The sequence below is a fragment of the Podarcis tiliguerta genome (genome assembly GCF_965153285.1).
Source record: "Podarcis tiliguerta genome assembly, chromosome: 2".
Taxonomy (NCBI): domain Eukaryota; kingdom Metazoa; phylum Chordata; class Lepidosauria; order Squamata; family Lacertidae; genus Podarcis; species Podarcis tiliguerta.
The window spans coordinates 93806644-93834625 of record NC_139535.1 but is presented as its reverse complement, the minus strand read 5'-3'; the positions used below and the strand labels follow the sequence as shown (position 1 = coordinate 93834625).

The 27982-nt window shown below is 40.9% G+C and overlaps 1 protein-coding gene across 2 annotated transcripts in view; it reads right to left on the bottom strand.

The window, feature by feature from the left end:
• The window catches only part of RPTOR (regulatory associated protein of MTOR complex 1), a 298685-nt gene that overhangs the window by 84583 nt on the left and 186120 nt on the right, over positions 1-27982 (bottom strand). For both annotated transcript variants that reach the window (XM_083427285.1, XM_083427286.1), the window contains exons 10-13: positions 25264-25339; positions 13939-14040; positions 5806-5889; positions 4750-4860 (exon numbers count right to left, since the gene is read on the bottom strand). In XM_083427285.1, the coding sequence (XP_083283411.1) occupies positions 4750-4860; positions 5806-5889; positions 13939-14040; positions 25264-25339 (373 nt within the window). The remainder of the gene's footprint in view (positions 1-4749; positions 4861-5805; positions 5890-13938; positions 14041-25263; positions 25340-27982) is intronic.

Genomic DNA, 27982 nt, shown 5'->3' with positions numbered 1-27982 from the left:
GCCCAAACATTCTGATTATGTAGGAAAGTTATGAATGAACATTATTGGGAATTTAAAAATGTATTATCCACCAAATCTAAACCTGATGTTAATACATGTTCATTACTTGATCTAACATACCTTTACAATGACAATGATTAGCACATCACATGATTACTCCCATAGGATGGTCAAGAGAAATTTCATTCAAGATTCCCACCCCCCAGAGCTCCTTAATGTTCCCAGTAAAAATTGGCCTAGCAAAAGTCCCCACAATACAAATTATTATTTTATTAATATTTATTAATTTTGTATACAGCCCTTCATCCAAAGATCCCAGGGAGGCTCCCAACAGAAAAATAAAAAATGAGAATACAAAATACACAATAAAACAAAAACCAAACAAAACCAATAACCCACCTCCAACAAATGCATTTAAAAAGCCATAGAATGTTAATCAGCCAAATGCTTGGCTGAAGAGAAACTTTTTCACCTGAAGCCTAAAAATATGTAACAAAGGCCCCATGCAAGCCTCCCTGTACAAACTGTAGGTCCTTCTTCAATGGCCTGGAGATTACGTGCACTCCTAAAACCACTGCTTCAACAGTCATTCATTGGGTTTGCACTGGCTGAATAGTATACATGGAGATGGAGCCCAACAGCATAGGCTTCTTTCCTTCTGGACATCTTACTTTAATCCCCAACATCCTAGGGCAGGCAAAGGCAAACTCGGCCCTCCAGATGTTTTGGGACTACAACTCCCATCATCCCTGACCACTGGTCCTGTTAGCTAGGGATGATGGTTGTTGTAGTCACAAAACATCTGGAGGGCTGAGTTTGCCTGTGCCTGTCCTAGGGGAAGGGCCATAGCTCTGTGATGGAACAGCTGAGGTCCCAGGTTCAATCCCCAGCATCTCTAGATAGGGCTGGGAAAGACTTCTGCCTGAAACCTGAAGAGCCACTGCCAATCAGTGTAGACAATGCTAAACAAGGTGGATCACTGGTCTGACTCAATATACAGCAGCTTCCTATGTTCCCATATGTTTGAAGAGTCATATTACAAAACTGTGTCAATACACTACCCCCAAATGCCCCCCATGCCAACAATAGCTGTGCCCATATTTGCTCAAGAGGGTTGGCAGGCCTTCTGCTTCTGTTGCCTACTATGTGTGTGTCTAGATGGACATTATCCAGTATGTCTAGTTGCAAAACACAACACAACACAACACAACACAACACAACACAACTAAACATGAATACTATGAATACTGCAGCACCAAACCAAGTATCCAAACACTAAAGTGGATATAGAAACAAAAGATGTCCACACAAAGTGCCCATAGAGAGTTTTTAAAAAGATACAACTCCTGCTGGCTTTGCCACTTTGCTCATTCTGCACAGTCAAAACGTAAAACAATCTTTTTAAAAAAGGAAAGGCACTAACTAGACACAGTCCAAAACCAAGCTTTCCAATATAACACACACTCATGCATACTTGTGGCATCCTCTCACTCCTCTTTTTCTGATCTTTTAGTTCTTTGTTCATCCTGCAGACAAAACCATGAAGTGCAGAAGATTTTTCTGTCCAGATGAATGTAAGAGAAAAGCTAGTTGGAAGAATGAGTAAGTAGACTACACTGAGTCCAACAGTATACATACAGTGTGCAACCAAACCATAATCCAGGGATCAGTGCTCCAGACCATAAAGCTGCCCCATAGCATATGCGCTGAAGAAAACATGAAAAACAACAGAACTCTAACTGAATCAGAACCAGGGAAACATTTGAACTCAAAGCCTGTTTTAAACATGATTTTTATTAAATCCTTTTCTCATATAGGACTCCAATCTCGATTACTTAGCTTTAGAAATTCTGCAGGACCAGAATGAAAGAATAATAGAGTGGTAGAGTTGATAGAGACCTTGAGGTCTCTATCCAGGCCCCTGCAATGCAGAAAAATGCAGCTGTCCCGTATGGGGATCGAACCTGCAACCTTGGTGTTATCAGCACCATGCTCTAACCAACTGAGCTATCCAGGTATTCCCAAAAACATTAGCTGGGCCCTGAGGTACAACCATGTGAAATTAAGTATATGCTGTACAATCTGAAAAGGATTGTGTTAACCTGGTAGTTCTATCTAGCAACCCACTACTACTAAAACCTCCCTGATATTTTAAAAATATTTCAACTGTTCCAAGTGCTTTCACATGTAATCTAGTTGTGATCCGTACAACAAGCCCATAAGGAAAGTCAGCATTGCTGTCTTCCATATTGCAGAATATGGAACACAGAATAAGGGACGCAGGTGGCGCTGTGGGTTAAACCACAGAGCCTAGGACTTGCCGATCAGAAGGTTGACGGTTCGAATCCCTGCGACGGGGTGAGCTCCCGTTGCTTGGTCCCTGCTCCTGCCCACCTAGCAGTTCGAAAGCACCTCAAAGTGCAAGTAGATAAATAGGTACCGCTCTGGCAGGAAGGTAAACGGCGTTTCCATGCGCTGCTCTGTTTCGCCGGAAGCGGCTTAGTCATGCTGGCCACATGACCCGGAAACTGTACGCTGGCTCCCTCCGCCAATAAAGCGAGATGAGCGCCGCAACCCCAGAGTCGGTCACGACTGGACCTAATGGTCAGGGGTCCCTTTTTTATATTGCAGAAGGTGGGACTGAGGCTGAGAGACAGTGATTTGCCTAAGGTCACCTAGCAAGTTCACGGCCGAGGCACAGTTCAAATAGGGTACTTCATAGCTTAGCCACTACATTGCACAGAAATACACTTTTAGCTTTCCTCCACTTTCTACCTTCTTTTTATTCTGTCGCACAGATGTGATTCACTGCAGCTGAACAATTAATCACTACATCTATCTTTCAGTCAACACACCAAAACAACAGCTTCTCATGATTGCCTACAGCAGCTGGGATAATGCTTTCACTTACATTCAAAGGACATTCCCCTGCAGACATTGTTACCTGACATAAATCTTGCAAAATGACTAGCTCTGGAATGCCATGGCCATGCAAGAAACATACCCATAAGAGCCTAAACCTTAAGGGATAATTGCTACTGGGCTGTTAGGCAACAAACCGTGTCCTATGCCCCTCCCAGCCCCCTCCTCTACTTTTAACACACTGCATTTCATTCTTTGTCACACTTTGACGGACAGTCATGGAAATCTAATATGTAATGGATTTTGGATATACACTGCAAACACAAATGCTTCTATGCCTTCATTTTTATGTTAAATTCCCCACTAAGGGATCGGAGAAAGAAATGGTTGGGCATTGTCACCTTTAGGGATCACAGGTTGACAGGGAATCCTTTTGTGATGGACATCCCCCCTACTTTTGCTATAATACTTATGGTTAATGGGGGGGGGGTGTGAACATGAGATGATGTTTCACAAATGATAAAGGAGGAAAAAGTACAAATGTTTCCCAGCCTAAGATATTATATCCAGTGGAGTGAACAAAACATGGAAAGGGCTTCCTGTCTCAAAATCCCAGAATTGCTGCAGAATGCTGGATCATAGAAAGCATAATGCATAAATGAGGTCTAAACTCTAAAGGATTTACATCTCTGGCACTCTAAAGCATGTACTTCAGTCTAAGCTGGAAGGCTACATCCGGCCTTATCTTTTAAAGACGGGAATGTGTTCTGTACTCCCTGACAACAATTTCATTGGCATATTGGCCTCCACGGTGCCGTGTGCCAGATTCGGTGAATATATTCTTATTCTGAATTATACATGGAGGCTTGTATCTCCAGCCAAACAAAAACATGTATCAAAAAAGAGCTTTTTCTTCCCCAGAACAGCTTGAAGATTACTTTACATTTTCTTTGCAGTCCAAAATCCTCTTAAAACATTATCCAAAATATATTTAATAACACTAAACATAACTCTAGATCAGCAGGAAAGGATGCCAGCGCGTGATCATGGCTCTTTCCTCCTGCTTGTACTTAAAAGAATTAATCAGCAAAGGCAATCAAAATACTTAAGTCAACACAAATACTGTAAATGTCAGGCTTGTAAAAAATATCTAGTTTTGACGTTGTAATACTTATATTGGTTAATCATTTCTCTCTGCAATTACCTTTATGCACAATGCAAGCTGATATACCTTTAGGTGAATTAAAAATGAGACTAGGAAGTGAGACAGACATAGACATACCGAGTCAACACACAAAATGACCATTGAGCATTTACTAGCAGGATCTACCAGTAAGTTCCAGTAAATCCCAACTGGCTTCAACGTAGATGGTCAGACAGACAGACCGGGAGAGCTACATGAAGACAGCCCTGTATTGGGAGGTTTTTAATGTTTAATGTTTCATCTTTTATTATGTTTTTGTATATGCTGTAAGCTGCCCAGAGTGGCTGGGGAAACCCGACCAGATGGGTGGGGTATTATCAACACCCCCCCCAATAACCCACCTCCCACATTTAATAAGCCATAGAATGTTAATCAGCTGACTGCCTGGTTGAAGAGACACTTTTTCTCCTGGAGTCTAAAGGTGCCAGGTAAGCCTTCCTGGGAAGAGTATTCACAAATTGCAGGAGCTGACTAGGTCCCTCTTCAATGGCCTGCAGATTGCATACACTCCTAAGTCCAACTTGCTCATGGTTCCACATTAATTCCCTTTGGGCGAGTCTCTCATATTAATGACATTCCTAAGCATGAACAAGTTATCTCACGTGTTGGCTCTGCCATGAATCAAGACAGCCCTTTTAACATATTCTGCATCATCACTAAATTAACATTTCATGGTTACTCACACTGTCCACTGCAAGGATTTTGGCCCAGATGAAGACCAGAAGAGGTCTTAGCTCTCGAGCAGAACTCTGGAGAAGCTTTAGCACATAAGGGAAAATGCCAACAGAAAGAGCCTAGAGGAAGAGAATTTGAGAACCAAAAATAAACTTAGGAAGTGTGGAGTAGGTGAACCCAGCACAAACTTTAATAGCATGGCAAACGCCTGACAATGAATCACAATGACCATGCTAAAGACATAATCTCAGCATATTTGTCTCAGGTTTTATTCAAGGATATCAGCTGCTTTTTTCAATCTCATCTGGATTGCCAAAACTGAGACTTAATTTAAAACCACATTTCGCTCAATGCACAACGTGCATACAATGCATTGCTCTCCATATCTCTCATTTGACTCTTCTTGCTTCTACTAGGAGGCAGCTTGCAAAAAAAATTTAATCCATCCAAACGTTATTTCTAATGGATACAGTGCTCCATTTCTTTGCTTTCTCTCATTTTAATTTAAGTTTTTACTTTTACTTGTACATAGTTACTCCACCAATGGCTTGTGCACAAGCCATACATAGTTCAAATCCTCAAATGTTTTTGACCCAATTTTTTTTCTCATTTAAGGTCCAGGTAGGCCATGTTTGAAGTATGGATAAAATTTACAACAGCTGGGGAAGCATCTAGTTTATTTTCATTTTACTCAGGCAGCTTGTTCAATAAATCCAACATGTCCATAAAAAACTGTATAAACATTCACATTGCCTCTCTTATTATCACTATCCGTAGCCTCAGATGAAATTGGAGAGGCCAAACAAGGATGGGATTGCCATCTTCAGCTAAAGTGTACTACAAATAAAGGAATTCTCATCAGTTCTATAGCCACCTGAAGCTCTGGAAGCCTGATTTATGTTGACCTCAGGGTCATACAACTCCTGAAAACTAGTGTCCAGTTCTTCAAATTTGTGAGACATTATTTTTTTATAACCTGCAAGGATGAATTCTTCACTCATACATGCTAATTATATAGCCAGCATCTCTCATTTTCCAAAAAGAAGGCCATAATAGGTACCTACCAGGCTAACAGCCCAGGGACCTAGGTCCAAAAATCGTCCCAGTAAATCAAGAGCTCGCAACCGATGCACTTGACTTAACAGCACCTGCAGAAAAGGGGGGGGGGGGCGGAAACAGATTGTACTGTAAAGCACCTGAAATTTTGAAATTCTGGAGCGTATGCAAGATCAGGGAAAGGTTATATTCAAGCACCAACATCTCAGTTTCAGAAAAATATAATTACTGTACACAGCATGGACTACAACTGTGCCATGATCAGAAACAAAATAATCCACTTGCAGAGCAGATAACTAAGAAAAAATACCAAAGGATACCACAGAATACATGTAAGGTCACACATGATTTGCATTATATGATCAAGGAATTAAGCATGTAGAAGACTTTCCAGAAAACCCTTACCCATTGCAGATATGGAAACATAACATAAAGTCTAAGAGAACATCAAAGGCACTGTCTTCTTTCTGTATCTGAATACCATATGCTGAGAACCCAAAAAGAAGGCTATGCTGTGTCATCATGCATTGTTGAATGTCTTCCACAGGCTTTTGTCCAGTCAGTGTTGTAAGCAAGTACAGGACTAGAAGAAGAGAAGTGTCTTGCTTAAGGTCACAAAAGAAATACTTGAGGGTCTGAGCTCCCAAGCCCCAAACAATTCTTTTGAAAACAGAAGAAGAGAAGTGTCTTGCTTAAGGTCACAAAAGAAATACTTGAGGGTCTGAGCTCCCAAGCCCCAAACAATTCTTTTGAAAACCACCTCTCACATCTGCTGTTGCAACACAACCCATCTCAGAAGGCAAACTAGAAATAGCATTTAAAAATAAAATAAAATACATGCTACAACAACAAGGCCAGGCAACTAAGGTGCTCTGTCTCCCCTTTGGTCTCTCATTCAAAGTGTAAGAGGCTAGCTCCCAGAGATGGGAAAGCAATAGCACTGTGGTTTGCAAATGGGCAGCTAACTAATCAGCAGGTGCCTACCCCATTTGTTGGTCAACTTCCTTCATCCACCCTACAGCCATGATTAGGCGGAGCAGGTGTCTGAGGGACATTCCAGAGGAACTCATAAGGGCAAGCAGGGCACGCACTCGGCAGACTATATTTGTGCTCTTGTGCTACTGCAGTGTGCTGGAGCCTCAAAACCTTAGGATCATGGCCATGTAAGCTACAGAACAGTTAATCTACATTGTGGGGTTTTTTTTAACTGTGTGCATCGGGCAGGACAAGTGTTGCCAGTTGTTGCCTGCTTCTCCAGTTCTTTGCTCCTGCTAGGGCAGCACTTTGCTATGTTTGCAGGGGATGCCTTTTTAGACGAAGCTAAGGAAAAGGTTGAATCTGTGGTGGTGTGTGTGTGTGTGAGAGAGAGAAGCTGGGGAGGGGAGACCAGAGAGATTAAACTGAAAATTGCATCTCCAGTCCAATATATAATGAACAGCAAGAAGCTATTCAAAAGGAATTGGAAGCAGTAATCAGTCTTTGTTTTCCTTGGCAAATAGATGCTAAGAGGTCAGAGTGGAGAGAAAAGGAGCAGGAGGAGGCTGCACATTAGTAATTTAATACAGACTCATTAAAACCACATCCAGCTATGTTAATGAGCTGGTAGATCTACAGACCTCTAAAGTATGAAGGCTCCCAAACAATAGATTATATATTAACACGGCATTGAAGAATAAAGTAATCATTTACCAATATATTTCAATAGTACACTGCATGGCTATAGGCTAAAAATTACTGGATTTATAGTCAACAATCCTTACTGGTTGTCTGTGTTTTAGGCTGTAATGGAATTTCAACAAGTCTTTTAAGCGGAGATATGAAATTGCTTTAATTGTTTTTACATATTGTCAGAGCTGGCTCCAGGTCCCAGCTCACAGAGGACCAACGCTAGCCGGTAGTAATGTACAAAAGTCTTTATTGAAGTACAGTTTCCATTTTCTAGCCGGAGCGCCCCAGCTCTACGTCTAGGGTTTAGACCGGCGAAGCTCCATCTGAATCTCCGCCCCCTGTACACCAGTTTAAGATTCTAGCCTTACTCCACCTCTTCCGTCTCTCCTTTCTCCTCTGGGTCCTGCTACCCCCCAGGGTCCCTTCCTTCCTGGATTCTTCCGACGCAGACGTTGACCCCCCTGACTCCTCCCGCTCTCTTCGGCGGGCTTTGGGACCTGGCTCCCTATCCGGGCTGCCAACTGCGCCGCCCTCCTGTACATTTGAACTTGGCGCGCGCGCCCAGCCTTCAACCTTCCTCTCGACCGTTTCCTCGCTCCCCGATGGAGGCGTGGCCAGTCCTGCCTCCTGTCCTCCTGCTGGCAGCGCGCCGCCTGATCCCGATGCCTGGGACTCCTCCCCCCTACTGCACTCTGGTGTGGACGCTGGTCCTAATTTCCAACTGCTGCTCTCTGAGTCCCCTCTGGCCCCTTCTTCCTGGGGTGTCCCCCTAGGCACCCCCCTTGCCCTGACCATGGGAGCCCCTTTCTGTGAATCTTCCGATTCGCTGGAAAGACTCAGAGACCTCGGACCGCTGTCATCGCTGACATTTCCTTCGGACTCCTCCCCCTCGCTCTCCATTTCCTCCCTTTCCTGTGCCTCTGCTCCTGAACCCCTGACACATATGAAATTGGTTTATATGTTTTTTACTGTTGATGTTTAAATCACTTCGAGATGTTTACTAGGAACTTAGCACCCATATAACAGATGCTAAACCGTAACACAAAATTCTAAGAAATGGGTGTTGTTGTTGTTGTTTAGTTGTTTAGTCATGTCTGACTCTTCGTGACCCCATGGACCAGAGCACGCCAGGCACTCCTGTCTTCCACTGCCTCCCACAGTTTGGTCAAACTCATGCTGGTAGCTTCGAGAACACTGGGTATACCGGAATAATAGTCAAATGACTTTTGGGTGGTTTTTTTTTACCTATTTCAAGTGCTTGTCAGATGCACAGAAATATTATCAACATTTACCCTTCATTGTCTTAGTGGATCATCAATACCTTTGAATGATAAAATCTGTAGATGTAGACTGTAATCTTCTGAAAACTACAGCTGTTGTGGGTACCCTTTTCCCAACCTTACTCACATAGCCCCTACATAGAGACAGTTACTATAGCATAAAAGAGCTGATCTGTCAAGGTTGCTTCCCAGTCACAGGAATGCAAGTGGCAGACATTTAACTCTTTATTGTCACACAGTCGGTTCTGCAGCTCTGGATAGCTATGCACACCAATCTAGCAACTAGGCAGCTATTCTCAGGTCTGTGCTCTATGGAGCAGCGACAGGGGACTCCTCCCTCTTCCACAGTTCATGTACCTTCCTCCCACAGGATGCATGCACACACTGAGAGACTGCAACTTCCTCTACTCATCCTTTTTCAATCACCTCCTGGTTCTGGGGGACAGTGGTGCAGGAGAGGGCGAGGTCTCCTGCCTCAACAGGTCAAGGAGCATCTAGGGCAGGAAGGGTGTTCATCAAGTGGTGCTGCACAGTTCCATTCCTCCCTCCCATATCCTAGTCCTCATCCTCAAGTGCTGATCTGAATCAAGAGACGTGAGAGGGAATCATGACAGGGGCCAAATCTCAACTTAACCCCAAATTTTATCCACTCATTTCAGTCAACCAGTTTAACCCCTGTTGGGTTATTTTCAATTTGCTTAACATTTCACTGTCCGAAATAAATTGATGTTATCTGCAAACTGGCTACCACACTACACATCTCACTTGCAATTAAGTGACCTGTACTGTTTACTTTCCTCCTCTGTGAAAACAGTGTATCTGTTGTAGCTCTTTGCCTCCTATTTTTTAACGAGTCTATAAGAGAATCTGGTCTCTTATCCCATAACCTTTAGAAGCTTTTGGTGAGATACTTTGTCAAGCTTTTGGAAAATCCAAGAACACAAATATATTCCGGATTGTCCCTCTCTATATGTGTTGAAAAACAAGATTTCCCTTTGCAAACCAGTACTTAGCTCTCAGCAGGACTTATCCTATAGGTTAAATAACTGCCTTTTATAAAACTTTTTCCCAATTTACCTGAGACAGAGGTTAGTTGGATATACCCAAGACATTTTAAAAAGGAGTGTTACATTCAGCATCTTCCCTTCCAATGGTAAGAACACTGGCTTTTAAGCAATTTTACATTTGATTTCTTAAAGAACTCTCATGTGAACAGCATCTGGCTCCAGACTTCTAGATAGTGTTCTGAACTGACTAGAAGGAGTGGATAAGGCATTAGGAAAGACTTGCCAAGGGGAGATTATCGTAGTCCAGCAGGAGATAAACAGAACATGAACAATAGCTTCAGCAATAGATACAAAAAGGAAATTATAATCCTGGAGATAATGAAAAGGAGGAATGAAGTTAGACAAACACAACTTGGCCATGCAAAGGGCACTGGAAATTTTTGTATTAACGCTTTTTGTTCAGCAGAACGTGTAAAAACCAGTTTGGAGAGGATCAAGAATATAGTAGGCAGGAGAATAATAAGCAAAGACAGCAAGTATAACTAGGTAGTTTGGAGATGAGGGAGATAATTCAGCAGGAGGAAAGCTCTACACTCAAGATATTTTACATGTATTGGAAAAGTTGTTCAGTAATTTTGATAAGATCTTATTTGACAATTTCTAACATACAGAAAATCTAAGGTGTGCCTTTGAAAAGAGCATACATACTGAGTATATGTGGCACACTAGTAAGATCTAATTTTTTTTTTTTTAACTTGCAAGGCGTTGTATAAGAAAGCCACCTTAGTCTCTTGTGTTTTTAGCCTTCTAGGAGCACATGAGTAAAAAATGGGTCAAACAGCAAGAGTAACAAGGCTGAAAGTACCGTAAATAGTTGAATTGGGTGGTTACATTGGGCGTGGGGCAATGATTTTCACCATCAAGATACATTCAGCCCTTGTCAATAGATGGTTGGCTACCATAAAGCAGACAATACAATTAATAATAAAAGCAATACTCCCCCACAAGCTGCATATACTCATTGCTGGAAATGGGCACAAAAACTTGTCTTTAAAATATTATGTTATTATGATTCTTAATATTGTGATTCTTAATATTATGATTCTTAATATTGCAGATATATGGAAAACAAAACTATTCTTTGTTTGATACTAAACAACAGTGAACTTTTCAATTGAGACTTAGCAAACTCTGATCCCTGTCTGATAAGAAAAGAAAAACACTGCTTGCAAAACCAGAGAGGCAAATATACAGAAAAGGCAGGGGATCCGAGATTTCTTTTTTTAAAAAATAAATTCCATGTATATGCAAATATCAGACTTCCTACCCAAAGCAGGAATGAATACATTCAAGGTGGTTTTAAATTAAAATTGCAGGATAGCACAGGTCAAACAGCAGCCGATGCCATTATTAAAAGGCAGCAGTAGATAAAACAAAACCTTCCTTTGCATCTGCAATTAGGCATCGCATCCTACTGAGCTGCACTGGATACAGTTCGGAAAGCAAATGCCTCATCAAGATTTAACCATCAACGGTGGGCAACTTCCTTACACTATGAAATTGCTGTCTCTCCCTCCCGCCCTTCTCTACATGGGTAATCCGTTTCCATCAAGTCTCTCCCAACAGATCAGAAATTCTATAGGAACTGCATTGTTAAAAAGTCAATAAAAGGCCATTTACAAAAGAATCGTCCTCCTGTGAATATTACAACCATTTCAAGGAAAATATAATGCAAAAGAGTAAGAAGAGGGAGAAATGTGGGAGAGAAGTCTCTCTCTTCTAGATCAGTTACTTAAGTTCAGATGCACTATGCAAGTGGGCACATTCATAGGGCTAAAACATCTACATGCTTTGCCAAATTTAATTAAATGGCATCGTGATTCAAATCTAATGAAACAATGTAAACTTGGTAGCCCTAATGAATCCTCCCCTCTGTGCTGACTTTTCCACCGGCTTAGTCACTTCTCCTTAAGAAGCAATAGGAAGCAAGTGGGTATCTTAATATTGTTGCAAAATTAATGATCATAGCATCCCTCTGATGTCAAGTCTCTCAACAGATTTGATGCTGGATAAGAAATCTCCCTGTCTCCACGGCTTTGTCAGAGATAAACTGCCCATCTATCACCCCTTTCCAAGAATGATCTCCCAGGCTTCAGAGGCTCTACAAAATGAAGAGTCAGATTCACAAAGATTGATGATACTGCCAGCCATGATGCAAGATTGTGGATCTAAGTGGGAATGAGAGTCCTTTCCTATTATAAAAGAGGAAAATGGACGCCCTTGGATAGTCCCATTCCTCTAAGCAGGAAGTATCTATGACTGGCTAACTTCAAGTAAATGAAAACAAAATATGACCAAGTGTCCTCAAATAACTGCAGGAAATAACGATTCACTTTGGTTGCAGTCAGCATTGCCTGTGCAGATTATTAGAAAACTGAACAGTTCTCAAGCATCAATGTATAGTTCTCAAAGGTATGGGATAGTACAATGGTGATATATATTTGTTGTTTTTTATTCTGTGCCTCCCAGGAAACTTGTGCATTGCAGTTAGGGCTCAAGGCAGGACTGAGTAACTACTAGATTCTATATTCCACCAAAATGCTGGAACATCTATTTTTTGCTTTATTGTCTCAATAGGCCTGGATGATCTTACATTTTGTTTTTTACCTTGAGAAACTAAGTCACTTATATCTGCAAAATTCCAGCTCAAGACTGTTATTAAATTACAGGCTTCAGGAGCAACACCACCCCCTTCCCTCACACTGTCTTCTAATAATAATGGAAGGGTGCTATTTTTTCAGCACAGGAAAGTGAGCAAATGTGAATTAATCTCTGGCTATGCCATTTTGCAGATATTAAATGTGAAGGGTAACACTTGCTGGGGCATTTTTAATGTCAGAATTCAACGACTTCTAAATTTTGGTTAAGCAGTTATTTCTTTTACATGATAATTACCTATAACATTTACTTATTTTGTACAACTCTCCTTCTTGACTACAAACAGCAATGAAATGAAAGAGAGAGAAAAAAAGAGGAAGACAAACCAACACCAACACCACAATATAGGGCAAGCTGAGCAGAAAACAGCTATTTTTTCACACACTTGCCAATTGACATTTGGTCCCCGACTCTGGACTAGACAGTCATTTATGCATTTGAATGGAATCTAGGGATTTGTCAGTCAGTCCCCTCACTCTTCTTCTAAAATTGTATAGCTTACAAGAGTCATCCATTTAATGCAAGAAAATGCACATTTCTCACAACAGACAGACCATTATTATTATTATTATTATTATTATTATTATTATTATTCCTCCTTTTCCCCTGACAGGACTCAAGGCAATTTAAAGATAAGAATAAGAACCACTAAAACATTTAAACATGCAAATAATTACAATAAAAACAGCATGGCACCAGCCCTTTCATTAAAAGCAGTCAGTTCCCAAAAGCCTGTTGGAAAGATAAGTCTCTATTGTCACTAGCAGTGCTTCTTTTCCTAAAAAAATGTTTAGGGATACTCTCATTTTGACTAAAGAAAATAACCATTTTATAGTTCAAAACGTGGGAAATAAATACAGTAAATGGACAAAAGTACAAAGAACATGCATTACCCGCACACATTCCACACTGCTTCACACACAGACGATTCACTGTTCTAGAGAATAAACTAACAAAAATTTAGTTTCTTCTCCTGTTAGATTCACAAAATGTTTAGGGGTAAGTGTCCCCCTGCGTCCCCCCAGAAAAAAAGCACTGGTCACTAGTAGCCAGTAAATTGTGGGTGGGAAAGAGAGGGTGACATGACTAGCTGTTTTGTGCAAGTGCCTTGCTGATGCACCGAAAGAAAACAGGTGAAGGAGTTAAATTCCGTAGCACTGACTAATGGCCTGCAACCTCAATTTATGCTCACCTGGGGAGCACTTAGGGGGTGGGGTAGTGGGACTATGCTTGTGTGCAATGTGTCTTTTTCAGCAAAGGCCCAGCAAACAATCAGCTCCAATTAGTCTCCAACGCAGTCCACATAATTTATTTACCCAAACACCATCTGGCAGAGAGCAAAGCAGTCAGGGAAAGGCATGCACGCAAATACACACATACTGAGCAAATTTGCAGCTGGCTGGTTGTCCACATGCTGCTGCTGCAGCAGCCTCAGTGAAGCTAGCAGTCTTATTGCTTGCCAACTCACCTGCAGCACAATGGGAAGCTGTTCTGGTGGATTGCGGTTTTCTACTCCCATCGTTAGCCATACCTGAAACGCTGTTAGCTGCTCAGCAAAGAACGGGCTGTGCTGTTGGGGAAACAATGGGCAGTGGGTCATTATAAACTATCATGAAAACTGTATGCCAACAAAACTATGCAGGAACTCCAGGTTTGCTTGTTTATGAAGTACAAAGCAGTGGGGAAAACTTTTTTTAAAAAACCTCAGCATAACATTAGCAAAAGTTTGTTCCATGCTGATTTTACAGCCTACTGTGAACCAACTACTCGAAATCATTCGTCTACTAAAAAAAATGGGAGGAAAATAGGAGAAAGCTCATATATATAAGTTTTGAATGGTTAATCCGCTGTGCACATTTTCCACTTGTAACTTTGACAGGGCACAAATTCATTTCTTTTTCATGGCTATGCTTTCATATATTCTGTGCAATGGAGCCGCATTTACTGAGTCCAAGGTGAAAATGATTCAGCAACAATGAAAAATGTTTTTCTGTCTCGGCAAAGACATTCACAATTCATACATGCAGTTTTAAATTCTGTAAGATGGTGTCCAAAAAAAAACCACGCACAAGCAAAACTCATCTCTCCATTTTTTTAAAAAAGAAAAAGATATTCACAAAATGCCTATATTCCATTTCAGTGATATAAATGTCTAAGAAATCTACTAATCTTCCAGTTTTGCTACCCTTAACAATATATGGATATAAGTACAATACTGGGTGGTCTTATTAGAACTATGTAGAACTTAAAGAGATCTTAAGTCCTTTCTGCGGCCTCATCCCCTACCTCCTACTTCTTTTTGTGCATGCATATCTTGATTTACCGTATTTTTCGCTCTATAAGACGCACCAGACCATAAGACGCACCTAGTTTTTGGAGGAGGAAAACAAGAAAAAAAAATATTCTGCATCTCAGAAGCCAGAACAACAAGAGGGATTGCTGCACAGTGAAATCCCTCTTGCTGTTCTGGCTTCAGCGATAGCTGCGCAGCCTGCATTCACTCCATAAGACGCACACACATTTCCCTTTACTTTTTAGGAGGGAAAAAGTGAGTCTTATAGAGCAAAAAATACGGTAATTTATATATGTGGAGGCCTATGGTTAATACTAACACTCAATTGAAATTTTATTTATTCTTATTTGCTAAAATGTGTAACGTTTATACTATTACAATCTGGATGGAGCACACAAAGCACACAAAGCTATGCAAGCCACTCTTGGGTCCAATTTGGATATCCCCCAAAACAGGGGTGAGGAATCTTTTTGGCCTGATGGGCCAGACCAAATACTTATCTCCCCACACTCATGTGGGCCAACTTTGACAGCTGGGTGGGACAATCCATATGTCAACTGACATCATAATGATACCAGGAGATTGGCACTTGCCAATGCCCCTTGTGCAACCTTCCCAAAAAAATAAGTAAAGAATAAAATGGGGAAAATGAAAACAAAGCCACGACAAACCAAGGACACAACACAAAACACCTGAAGACTTCCTTTCCTCTCCTTCTCTTGTATCTTTTCTTTTCCCTCTCTTCTGCATACTCTAAGTTACCAAGTTCTATTCTTCTTATTTATTATCTCCTACTTTCTCTTGTACTGCCGAATTTATTCAAGTCCTACTAATCAGTTCACTTGTTTATACTGATTTTAAAAATACTTGACAAACATTTTCCAATTCTTTTTTGTATTCTCGATCGGCTTGTTCTCTTATCTTACTAGTCAGACCTGCTAACTCCGAATATTCCAATAACTCAAAGTGCCATTCCTCCTTTGTTGGCACTACAAGCAAAATTCAGACTGCCGTATTTTTTTTTTGGTAGTGGTGGAGGGACTTTTATTGTTACTTTTCTCAGAAGAAAAGCTTCTGGTTTCTTGGGAAATGTTCTCTTAAACTTTTTTTTAGTTCTTTATAAATCATTTCCCAGAATTCTTTGATTACTTTACATGACCACCACATCCTTCTACCTCTTTGCACATCCTGCATTTGCCTGTCTTAGCTTTAAACATTTTCGCTCATCTACTTGGAGTTAACTACCATCTGTGGATCATTTTCATGTGGTTTTCCTTCAATAAATAACACGCAGTATATTTCAGGTCCGTTTTCCATAGCTCCCCCCCATAATGCAAACTCAGTGCAAACACACCTTGGAAGTACTGCACAAAGGCATTGCAAACCCTGTGCTCAGTTCATGCCAAGCACCAAGCACAGGGGTGGCAAAACACTCCATGCAAAATCCCTTTCAGTCAAGTTCCACCTTTGCCTGCCCTTCACCTGGTATCCTGTATTATGTTGGGTGTACAGCAAGTGGGCATGGCCTGCCCAAAATGGCCTGGTGGGCCACAAGGGGAGGTCTGGATTAGGTTCCCCACCCCTGCCAAACAGCAATCCCTGCCCCCTTACTGAATGGTGTTCTCTACTATGCAGGTAGGAAGTGCTGAGAAGAACGTCACATTACAGTTTCCATCCACCGCACCTTGATTTTTAGAGCCAGAAACAGCACTACTCCTCAAAAGGAATGGGTCTCTTCATAGAATTTGTGTGTGTGTGTGTGTGTCTCCAAGGATGCTTTGTAAAGTAAGAGGTGCCTCACTATGCCAAATGCCAAGGAAGCATAATTTTTTAAATTGGGAAAACCAGCATGGAGCCCTGATAATGCTGATGAATGCCTAATTAATCTGCTTTTTCATTTGTAGAATCAGAGAGATTTATCTGCTTGAATCACTGACAGCTATGAATTGTTGTACAACTATATTTCTCTACAAGGTCTTGGGGAGAACTGAGATTAATATGCACAAGACTTGAATAAGTAACAAGATCTCAAAGTTAATCACATTTCTGCAAAACAGGACATCACAAAACGTAGGGTATGTCCTCCCTGAATAAAATATCTACAAACTAAGTTAAAAAGCAGTTGTGCTTTTTAAATGCAGAACTGCTTACGGGGAGGACAACCAAGCAACAAAAGGATACAAGCTGTTTATTAGAGAATTAGGGCAGGCCTATTTGCCTAGGCCACCCCAGCTTCAGTGTAAAATTTGCCCCACGTGACACCATCACATGTAGAGTGCCTAGTCATCTAGATCGTTCCTGACACAAGAAAATAAAAGAAGACTTCCTTGGCAGTTATTCAAAAACTCTTCACACCAAGGGGCAAGTTTTGTTTTATTTACCGTATTGGCCTGAATATAAGCCTCACTTTCCCCCCAAATTCTGACCGTGAAAAGTTAAAGTGTGGCTTAAATTCGTGACCTTACAAAAACTGGCTTTTACGATATTGCTGCTGAAACAGACATATGGTAAAATGGAACGGGTGTGAGTGCCTGCGGAATTTTAAGGGAGCGGCTTATATTCAGGTATTGTCTTTTTTTCTTTTCCCCCCTTGAATTTTAAAGGTGCAGCTTATATTCGGGTGCAGCTTATATTCAGGCCAATACAGTACTTATTATTATACTTGTATCCCACTTTTCCTCCAAGGAGCTTGTGAGAGTTCTCCCCCTCCCCATTTTATCTTCACAACAGTCCCATGAAGTTAGGCTGAGAGGCTGTGGTCGGCCCAAGGTCACCCACTGAGCTTCACGACCGAGTGAGGATCTGACCCCCCGGTCTCCCGAGCCCAAATTCAATACTCTAAACACGACATCACCATGGTTCTGATGGGGAACCACACTACACGTTTTCCAAACGTATTCCACGTAGTGATCATAACATGTAGCCCAGCTGAGAATTCTTGATTGTGAAAGTGCTTAACTCCTCAAGGAGCAGCACACTGAGCTTGGGCTGGGAAAAGCAGACGATCACCCTACATTCTTAAAACAACAGTTCAGTGGAAACTTAAAACTAATACAATATTATGGCATAAGCTTCTGTGGAAAACACAGACTCTCCCTCCTGTTCTCACACGTGGAGGAGGGGAGAGAGAGAGAGAGAGAGAGAGAGAGAGAGAGAGAGAGAAGCTACATTTTCTCTCACGAATGGGCTGGCTTAGCAGTTTTCAGTTGCGATTTTAATCTGTTCCTAAGCCAGCTGTCATTGCCTTAGCCTTTGTGAACTTACACCAATACTTATAGTTTCTCAAAATACATATTTAAGAGCTATTGGAAGGTTAAATTCAACAAAAGTCGCTGAAACAGTTGATACTGTTAAATAGTATGAAGTAATTGTCTTGGCTTTCCCACTTTCTCCTCAGCTTTCTTCTCAGAAGCAGCCCCCACAGTCCCCAAACTGTTCTTTAAGGGCCGAGTCAGCTAACCTGGTATGCTAGTGAAAGCCAGCACAGCTGTTCCCACTAGTCCAACAGGGCTTTCCCTCCCCTCACATCTCTCCCAAATCCTCTCAGGAGGGTTGGGAGAATTCCCTGGACAGGATTCCAGGTACTTATTCAGGGTTTGTGTTTCCTTCAGAATGAGGGACAGTGGTGTCTTTCTGATATGTATTTAATGTATTTTTAATCTTTGTTAGAAGCCGCCCAGAGTGGCTGGGGAAACCCAGCCAGATGGGTGGGGTACAAGTAATAAATTTTTATTATTAATTATTATATATGGTTTATTTACCCATATATACAACTTAAGCCTACGACAGAGGGCTTAACGTAATGCTTAACAGCATTAAGACCCCAATAGCCACAGCCTTGGATTCCAAAAGAAATCAGGCATAGCTCTGTCTCCCAGCTGCCCAGCCTGCCAGCTTCTAGAAGCAAAGAAATAAACACTTCATTGATTACCAGTTGCTGGAATTTGTATCGTGAGTTTGCATAATTACCCGTGTTATCACATCAATGAAATATATTAGAGATGTAGTGGTATGTTTAAATTTGCTGAGCCCAGTCTTCAGGGTTATGTACCATGTCCTTCCTTACAAGACAGCCTCCCAGTTCCAGAGAGCAGCTTCCACCCCATTAGTCGTCTGTTTATGATACTTTTTGGGAAGCAGGGACTTCTATTTTATTTTTTCCTTTGTGCTGGTCTACAGTCCCACAAGTAGTTTGTTTTGAGGACTAGAATGTGAACAGCAAAGGAGTAACTGTCTACATTTACCATCACATTCCATAAGAAACTGTAGGGCCCAATTTTATGATCCAGTGTGGGACAATTCATCAGCTGAAGGAGCTGTTTCCTGTCTCTTTGCTTCTATATGTTGAGCATTTCAAAGCATCCCATGCTCCCCGCTTCCCCCCTTAATGTACCCCACTCTTTCCCTATAATTTGAATTAGCTCCGCCTATTATTTTTCCCTAGGTATTTTCATGGAGGTTGGAACTGTTCTTTGACCTTGGAAGACTTGCTATGACAATGTTTAAGAAATCCTGTGTGAGAACGTTTGACATCTGAGATACTGACTCTGACGTCTGCCAGCCCAGTTACAAAACCGAATGACTAACCTTAATAATACTTAAATTCTCTCCCCCCCTCGTGGCGAACGCTTGAGCCTCCATTAAACCACAATTTCTTATAGGATTACCGCTGGCTGGCAGAAGCTAACTTAGTCTGCTGCACAATAATTCCTGATAGATTGGAGAGCAAAATGTTGATTAGGAAATGGGGGTTAGGACCTAGAATGTTCAGTCATGTTCAATTCACTGTGTGTAAAAGCAATGTAATAGAAAACTAAACCCCTCAATTTTACAATACACAGAGTTTTAGGATGCAGCTGTAACGCAAAAGCTGACTAACAGCTAGAGGCCAGCAAAGGCAAGGATTTAATGGAAAGATGAACTTCTTTCCTAGTCTATGTAGACAAACAGGAAACAAATAGGAGTTGGCAAAAATGGATTAAAAATGCAATCCAGTGTTGAGCTGTTTGTTTACTTTTAAATGTCCACCAGTCCTTCAAAAGAGAAGTAAAAAGAAAAATATAAATCCTTATGCAAAATGTGTGTGGGTGTGTGGGTGTGGTTCAAATCTGGTGGTTTGTTAACCACAGAGAATATTTAGCAATTGTGTAACATTATTCTGTAGTGGCTAAAGCACTGGAAACAAAGTGTCCCTGATGAAAGCAATGTTCAAGCACAGACGATAAAAACTAGAAAAGTAAAGGGCAGTACTTATTCCAGATTAGCCAAAAGAGTAATTTTTGAACACATTTTTGTGAGTTCTGCAGTCAGAAATATAAGCAATGCAGATGCCACACTACAAAAGCTTCGGAAGGACATACTTCTCGTTCAGACATTGCACAGCTGCTCTAACAAATCACAGTTTGTTGCATTGTGTCTGAACAAGCTCAAGCATTCCTTTTCCCAATCTTATCTCCTCCTCCTACTCCTCTTGCATGCCCGACTTAAGTGGAAACTTGATTTGTTAAATTACAGTTTCCGAGGATGCTCACACCAACCTGGCATTCAACAACAGCAGCCACAGACCTGAGGCTGGCTGATATGACAATCACGATTCCCAAGTTGGAGGAGGGGCTGGCACATGGCACAGTCACTAACTGCCTGTGCTGTGTGCCTCTTAATATTAAAACTATTATTTAACAAACCAGAATGTTTCCTCTGATGTCAGGCATGCAAGAGGAGGAAGGAAGCGAGCCCTCACACTTACTGTCTGTTCATATAAATTTGGATACACTAATTTATTATAAAATGTTCATTTTCTGAGCAATTTCATTTATTCAAATTATCCAATATTCTCTCCAATGGTTTGACTTCGACCCCAAAGGCACACTCCTCCATTGTCTCCTGAGACAGATGGATGCCAACAACTCAAGCAAACTAAAGGTGAATGCCCTTACTTTAAAAGGCCTAGTAATATTCTGAGTCATACTTGTTTGTCACACAATTAGGCAAGCCAAGTCACATTAAAACACTTGCTACTGGCAAATCCCGAAACAGCTTTTTCAAAGCTATGTTAAATAAATGATGCCCAACAAACACATTCGAACAAACAGACAAAGATCCACAGCTGTTTTTAGAGATTGTGAGGGAGAGAACACGTTTTATTCCTGTAACCAGAGTGCTACTGCCTTTCAGCCACAAAAGGCAGGAATATTATGTGCCAAGTACAGGTTGTATTGAGGAATCTTTAAGAAATGTCAAAACACTCTCCAGTAGGTTACACATTAGTTTTTCCCTCTGGTCATTAGCTTCAAGACTTTAATCATTTGTATAGGAATAATTCATTTTTATGGCCGTAGATGGTTGCTGTCATTGCGAGAGAACTTGACTGCAATTTTTTTCCACTCCAATAAATTTCTATTGGGCTCTCATCCAGTCAGTGTAATATATCTAGATACATTTGTCCAAAAAGCTCAGTACTGCAATAGCCACCAAGATGGAGCTTATCACACATACATCACTGCCTTGCCTGTAGGTGGCTGCCCACCTCAGAGTTCTAGAAACTGAAACAGACTGAGAAATCATTTTCACCCCTTCAGCATTCATAGAGTCCTTTGTTCTATAGTAATCTATTTCTATGGGCCTTCTTCACACCTACCTTTATACTATCAGACACATTCACAGCTCTGACAGTCTTCCTGGCCTGCTGCTAAGACTGAGTCACCCACTCTCCTAAACTCCGGAATGATTTCCCTTATTATACTACCTTCGTTATTATTCTCGACCCAATAGACAAAGGCCTCGGGTCTTACATATTACAGCATTCTGCAGGTGATGCCAACCATTATTGACATTTCTCTCTCAAATACATTTCTTGCTGTGTCAACAGTAATATAGATATAGCGTGGTCAAATGACTCAATAAATTACGCATTCCTACCCACCAAAGATAGCCACAAACATTGGCACACTGCCATCTCATCAGATTGTGGGGGGGAGTTGTTCTCATGATGCTTGCCTGGTGACAAATGCACCTTCCTCTTGACATGAATATGCTCACTGCTCAATTACCTAAAGATCAACCACAACAGTCCATCTGACAAGAAGAAAGAAGTGATGAGAGTGCATTTGCAGGTGCTTATGTTGTAGAGCTCTGAAATACAGCTATACCACTTCAGACTGCATGTGAAAAAATACTTGTTTAGAGCCTCATACTAAAATCTCCCTCTGTGTGGAAAGGTGTACATACCAACATCACATAGAGAGAAATGTTGACTGGGAAATAATTCCAAATAAGCAAGTCTCCACATAAATTCTGAGGTGGTAGTGCCATGTGAAAGGAATGAATACAGTGGTACCTCGGATTACAGACGCTTCAGGTTACAAACGCTTCAGGTTACAGGCTCCGCTAACCCAGAAATAGTACCTCGGGTTAAGAACTTTGATTCAGGATAAGAACAGAAATTGTGCGTCGGTGGCGCGGCGGCAGCAGGAGGCCCCATTAGCTAAAGTGGTACTTCAGGTTAAGAACAGTTTCAGGTTAAGAACGGACCTCCAGAACGAATTAAGTTCTTAACCCGAGGTACGACTGTATGTGAGATAAAATTTTGCGAATTGAATATTTAGCTATAACAATTGTGTGAGTTTGGGGCCAATTCAGTTTCGCTAAAGTATTCAGTTAAAGAATAATTCACATAATACGTTATTTTAGCCTTTGGAAACTGGCAAGATCTAAATAGCAACCACAGTTTAGGGTGACACCAAGCATGGTAGACTAATAGCCTACTTCTCTATAATGAGTCCCCTTATGGCACTCTTCAGTCAAGTTCTAATAGCGGAACTGGGCTCAGAGAAAAGAGCTGAGGAGTGACCATAGCAGGCTTCCTCAAACTCAGCCCTCCAGATGTTTTTGGCTTACAACTCCCATGATCCCTAGCTAGTGGGACCAGTGGTCAGGGATGATGGGAAGTGTAGTCTCAAAAACATCTGGGGGGCTGGGTTTGAGTAAGCCTGGACTATAGGCTCTCTTCACTATGTGGCCCTTTTGCTTTTAAAACAGATCCCCTCCCTCTTTATATGTAATTGGGGCACAATGGCATTTTAAGACACCAGTCTGTCTGAAATGGGATAACTTACTTTGGTCACTTCCTTTCCCCCCCCCCTTTTTTTTTTGAGAAGGTATGACAAACTAAACATTACATGCAAGCTTTGCAAATGCAAGTTTATAAACCTCAATATCCACTTTGTTATGAAAAGGCAGCTTTTGGAGAAACCCATTAGAGTGGAGAAGGAGAAAGTAGGTGCTTTAACCATTTCTTTGCTCAGAATTGCTCCCCTGACCTTGAAATCGTGTTTCTCCCCCTAAGGCAGAACTTTCCAAACTATGTGCTGCAATACTTTAGTGTGTCAGCTGCAGCATGAATGCTCCCCACGCTCCTCCTGGGGCTGGAAAGGTTTAGTTTAACCTCCAGTTTACTAGTAAAACTGAGTTGCTGTGTCACAAAATGATGCAAAGCTGAATTACTGTGTCGCGAAATGATGCATGTCTAAAATGTGTCACCAACTTGAAAAGTTTGGAAACCTCTAGAAACCTATGTGGCAGAGGTAGCTTAGGAGGAAAAGTAAAGGTGCAAAATGCTGGCTGACAAAGCATTAAACATTTCTCCCACAGTAGCTTCTCCATTGCAAATCACACTTCCCAAAGCTGGTTTCCATTTAAAAAGTGGTGTGTGTTTGCATGCATGTGTATAACACAAATTTTTTGCATGAAAGAATGTGGAGATAAATGGTGGGGATAGAAAAAAGGAGTATAGTATCTGAGTATAGTATTCTAGGTAACAACTAGTTATATGGTCAAACACAACTTGAGAAAACAAAACATAGGTTTTCTATTTAAAGCATCTTTAATGGAGTTGAGCCCAGAATCTATCAGAGTATTTGACCAAGTAGGCTAATGAGCCTATAAAAGAGCTATAATTTAAATGGTTCTGTCCATAAGATGGTAAAGAAATAGCCTAAGGCATCTGATGCTTGAAGGGATAAATAACAGTTTTTTCCTTCAAAATCACTAAGCCAAAACAGAGAGGAACAATTTCTCTGCATGAGATCATTCTAAAGAACAAAGCTAGGTGTTCCAACTTTCCCAAAATATAATTCTTCAATGCAACAGTTGTAATCATGCACGTTTCAGGAGCGCTAGTTTAAATAAAAGGTTCTATTGTAAAATCTTGGCAGTGTAGACTTGTTACAATAGTATGGGCCTCTGTGAGCACATAACATCATTATACATCATTATTTCAGGAAGCCAATTCTGTTCAATAACAAGAATCCACAATTTTCTCTCTCCTTATCTCTCTCAGAGTTAGCAGTAAAGAAAAACAAGTTCTCCAACCAATTCTATAGTGCTCTACGTTTTATGGTACAATCACCACAAACATATGGTAGAGATATCCAAAAGCATACATACCATTCAATCTTCTCTGTACCCAAGTTAATCTACCAGTTTTAAGTGCTGTTAGCTCTAAGAAGCCAAATGTGACAAGCTGCTAGAAAGTCTAGTTCTTGGTTTGTTTGTTTTTCCTTTGTACGGAAAGAGCATCATCACAACATAAATTTCTGCAAACCACTGTGGCTTCAGGTGCATTTCTAGCCCTGAGAAACTACCATAAGCAAGAGAAAGTGTTTATTCTGCCCTGGGACTGGGAGATCAAAAAATTGTGGCAGGTGGAGGAAGAAAGGGTAGAATTCAGAGTCACACTGATCATTATGTCAGCACAAGTATTTCTGCTTGTCAGATGGAACAATCTCTCCTCTCCTGCCCTGCATGCTGTACTGGAGGTTCTCCTGATCTTGAGCAGATTTGTGGAACATTGTGGGGGTCCGCAGGGGGCAGGGAGATTTTTTGGGGAGGGAGTCCTGTTGCACTAGTGGAAGTCCTTGTACAGGCTTCTACTAGTGTGCTAGGTTAGCTGAATCCAGCCCAAAACAGTGGTGGCAGAGGCATTTAGCCTCTTATGATGAAAGTCACATTAAACAAAGTTACAGTAACTAGTCATTATGGACCGTAACCCTCTATTTCCCATGTCTTTCAGTAACTAAACCTAAGTACATGGAACTGAAATAATTCCACACACTTCTTCTCACTAACCCTGCCTTTCCTACCCTCCTCTGTTGTCTTCTGTATGTAGAATTTCAGACTGTAACGTTCTGTTCTTTTATACCATAAAAAGTAGGAACTATTCCTCCCTTGCAAGCATAGCCAGTTTTCTAATTCTTAAGAAACAATACGCAAAGATGATTTAAATTAGACTAGACTCTGTATTAGCTATGCAATCAGAATTGACTCCTCAAATGTTGAGCAGCTCCAATCCTCCATTAATCAATAACTTTGACTAGAACTATTTGCATTTGCTGGGAAACATCTTTGGGTATAAGAAGTCAAGAATGAATATGAGGTTTGAAGCACTAGCTGATTTCTATGGAATAGCCCATGTATGTTTCAAGAGAAAAATCAGTAACTCACCCTGAATGCAGTTCCTTCCTCTATAATGGTGGGCAACTGAGAAAGGCAGATATCCACAGCGAGGTCCCAAGCTTGCCTAAGGAAAGATAACATGACAACATCAGAAGTCTGACGTAAGTGATTGTATGAAAACGTATGTGGAACCAGAGTAACAAATTGTATTTGAAGGCGGTGGTCTTCAAGAAACCTTAGTTTGGTATTTACTTACTTGCTTCCAAGGTATTTATACCCTGCAGTCCTACCCTAAAGGTCCTACCCTCACATTTTTAAAAAAATAACCAATAAAGACCTCACCCTCCATTAATTAACTGCAGTTAGATTAGCGATTGGGGGGGAAACCCCTGGAAAACTTTAAATGCAAATCTTTTTGAAGCCTGGATTTCGCAAGTATGGGATATTGTGCTTAAGAACAAATTAACCACTTCACAAAATAATTATCGATCGGAGAGGCGAAAGGCTCACAACTTCTTCATGACATGGTATCCTTTTATTGACTTTGTTAAGACAATCAAACATGGTTTTCACCCTCCATTGACTCGTGGAACCTTATGGAGAGACACTTTCATCTTATTGCCTTTCTTGGAATGTTTAAAATTACAACCATCAGCTGCTATTTTTCTTTCTTTTCTGTACAACTACTAAGCTCTGTTTTCCTTGTATGGGTGTGTTTTGATACTTGATACTAAGAATCAATTAAAAAACAAAAATAAGAATCAGTAGACCTAAAGATGGACCTTTTGAAAGCTCTACTCAGATGCATGGGGGATATTCAATTAATTTCTTTGTGCTAGTGCAACAGGATTCTCCTCTCTCCTTCCCCCCTCTTCACTGTCCCCAGAGGGTTGGAGAAACCCCTGGAACCCAGTGTGGCTGGGGCAACCCAGTCAGATGGGCAAGGTACAAATAATAAAGCTGTTGTTGTTGTTGTTGTTGTTGTTGTTGTTGTTGTTGTTGTTGTTATATTTAAGGGGCATGTGGGGGGGTGAGAGAAGGTGAGAGAGCGGTAACAGAGAGCAGTTGCTGATATTCTTCCCCAAAATGAAAGTTTCATTCTTCCCCACACTTCCAGGTCCTTTCTTATTGCATTCCACAAATTGATTTTTGAACTTTGAATTTTATTGTTATTCATGTTTTTATACTGTATTTTATGCTGCTTCTATGTTGTATTACAATTAAGTGTTTTAAATTTGTTATTAGCCGCCCTGAGCTCAGTTTTCTGAACTGGGAAGGGCAGGGTATAAATAAAAAACTATTATTTATTATTATATCCTTGTGCTGGTGAAATGTTCAGGGTAGTTGAATGCAACCCTTCATATTTCATATGTAAGGCTACTTAAAAGACACCCATTCAAACATAGTCCAAAGCTGCAACCCTAACTTCACTTACCTGGGGGTAAGCCCAAATGAATTAAATAGGACTTGCTTGAGTAGGAATAGCTAGGATTAACAGAGTGAGCCTTAAATAGATCTGCAATGTAGTTCACAAGTTTCTTACAAAAATAAAGTGAAAAGGCTGAAAGTCTTTCTGGAGAGAATTGAACACAATTCCTTCAGCACTTTGAAAGAAGGACCACAGTTAAGCAGCCTGCTCTGCATATAGAAGGTCCCACGTTCAATTTCCAACATCTCCAGGTAGGGCTGGGAATGCTCCCTGTCTGAAATCCTGGTGAATGCCTGCCAGCGTAGACAACACTGAGCTGGATGGGCCCATGGACTGACTCAGTAAAAGGCACCTTCCTATGTTGACGCACATGCAATGAATGCATAGGGTGAAGGGAAAGGGAAAGCAGTGCAAAATCATGGCACAGCATTAACAGGTCTGAACATGTTCTGTGTCACTGGAGACAGTCTGACTCGGAGTGTCTTGACATTGTCTCTGAGACACAGAGCATGCAGGAAGCTAGTAATACCTACCCTCTGTCAAGCAGCGCTTCACCTCTCTCTTCAATCTGTGCATTCTGTATTCAGCTGCCCCTGTGCTGAAACTGCTGTATTTTAATTCAGATGCCTTTCAAATACCTTCTCAAGTGTTGGCCACAAAGAGATAAAAATTGGTAATCTCCAACAAGCAGGCAAACTACAATAGTTTAGGAAGCATTGCATGAATAGTCTGATGTACAGTTAATCTCTTGAGGGGGAAAACGTTTATCCCACACTTGTTAAAAGCCTACTAGCTTGACCAATTTGCACAATATTTTAAATTGCACGTTGGTTTAATTGTCTATTTTAATTTGTGTTATATGAAGCAACTGAACTGGGTGGAGAATGAGGAAAGCAATATAAACATGGTTTTTAAAATTATTATTGCTTCCCATGAGGCATCCTGAAACAATTTACAGTTACATATTTTAAAGCAGTTTAAACAACTGCTTATATAATTTTGTAAAAAGAAAACAATAATATAAAAACAGCTTAAAACATATACATAAAATCAAGTCAATTCCAAGACAGATACCAACTGGGGCAACATTTTAAAGGTCTTGTTGAAAGAGGAACATCTTTAGCAGATGCCAAAAAGAAAACAGAAACGGTGCCTGTCTGATATGCAATGGAAGAGAATTCCAAAGGGTTGGTGTCGCCACACTAAAGGCCACATTGCGACACTGTGCAGAACTGAATTTTGGGTAGAATGATATCTGCAGGATGCCCTCTCTTGCAGAGTGTAGTGATCAGTTGGGTATAAAAGGGATGAGATATTTTAGGTATCCTAGTCCCAAGC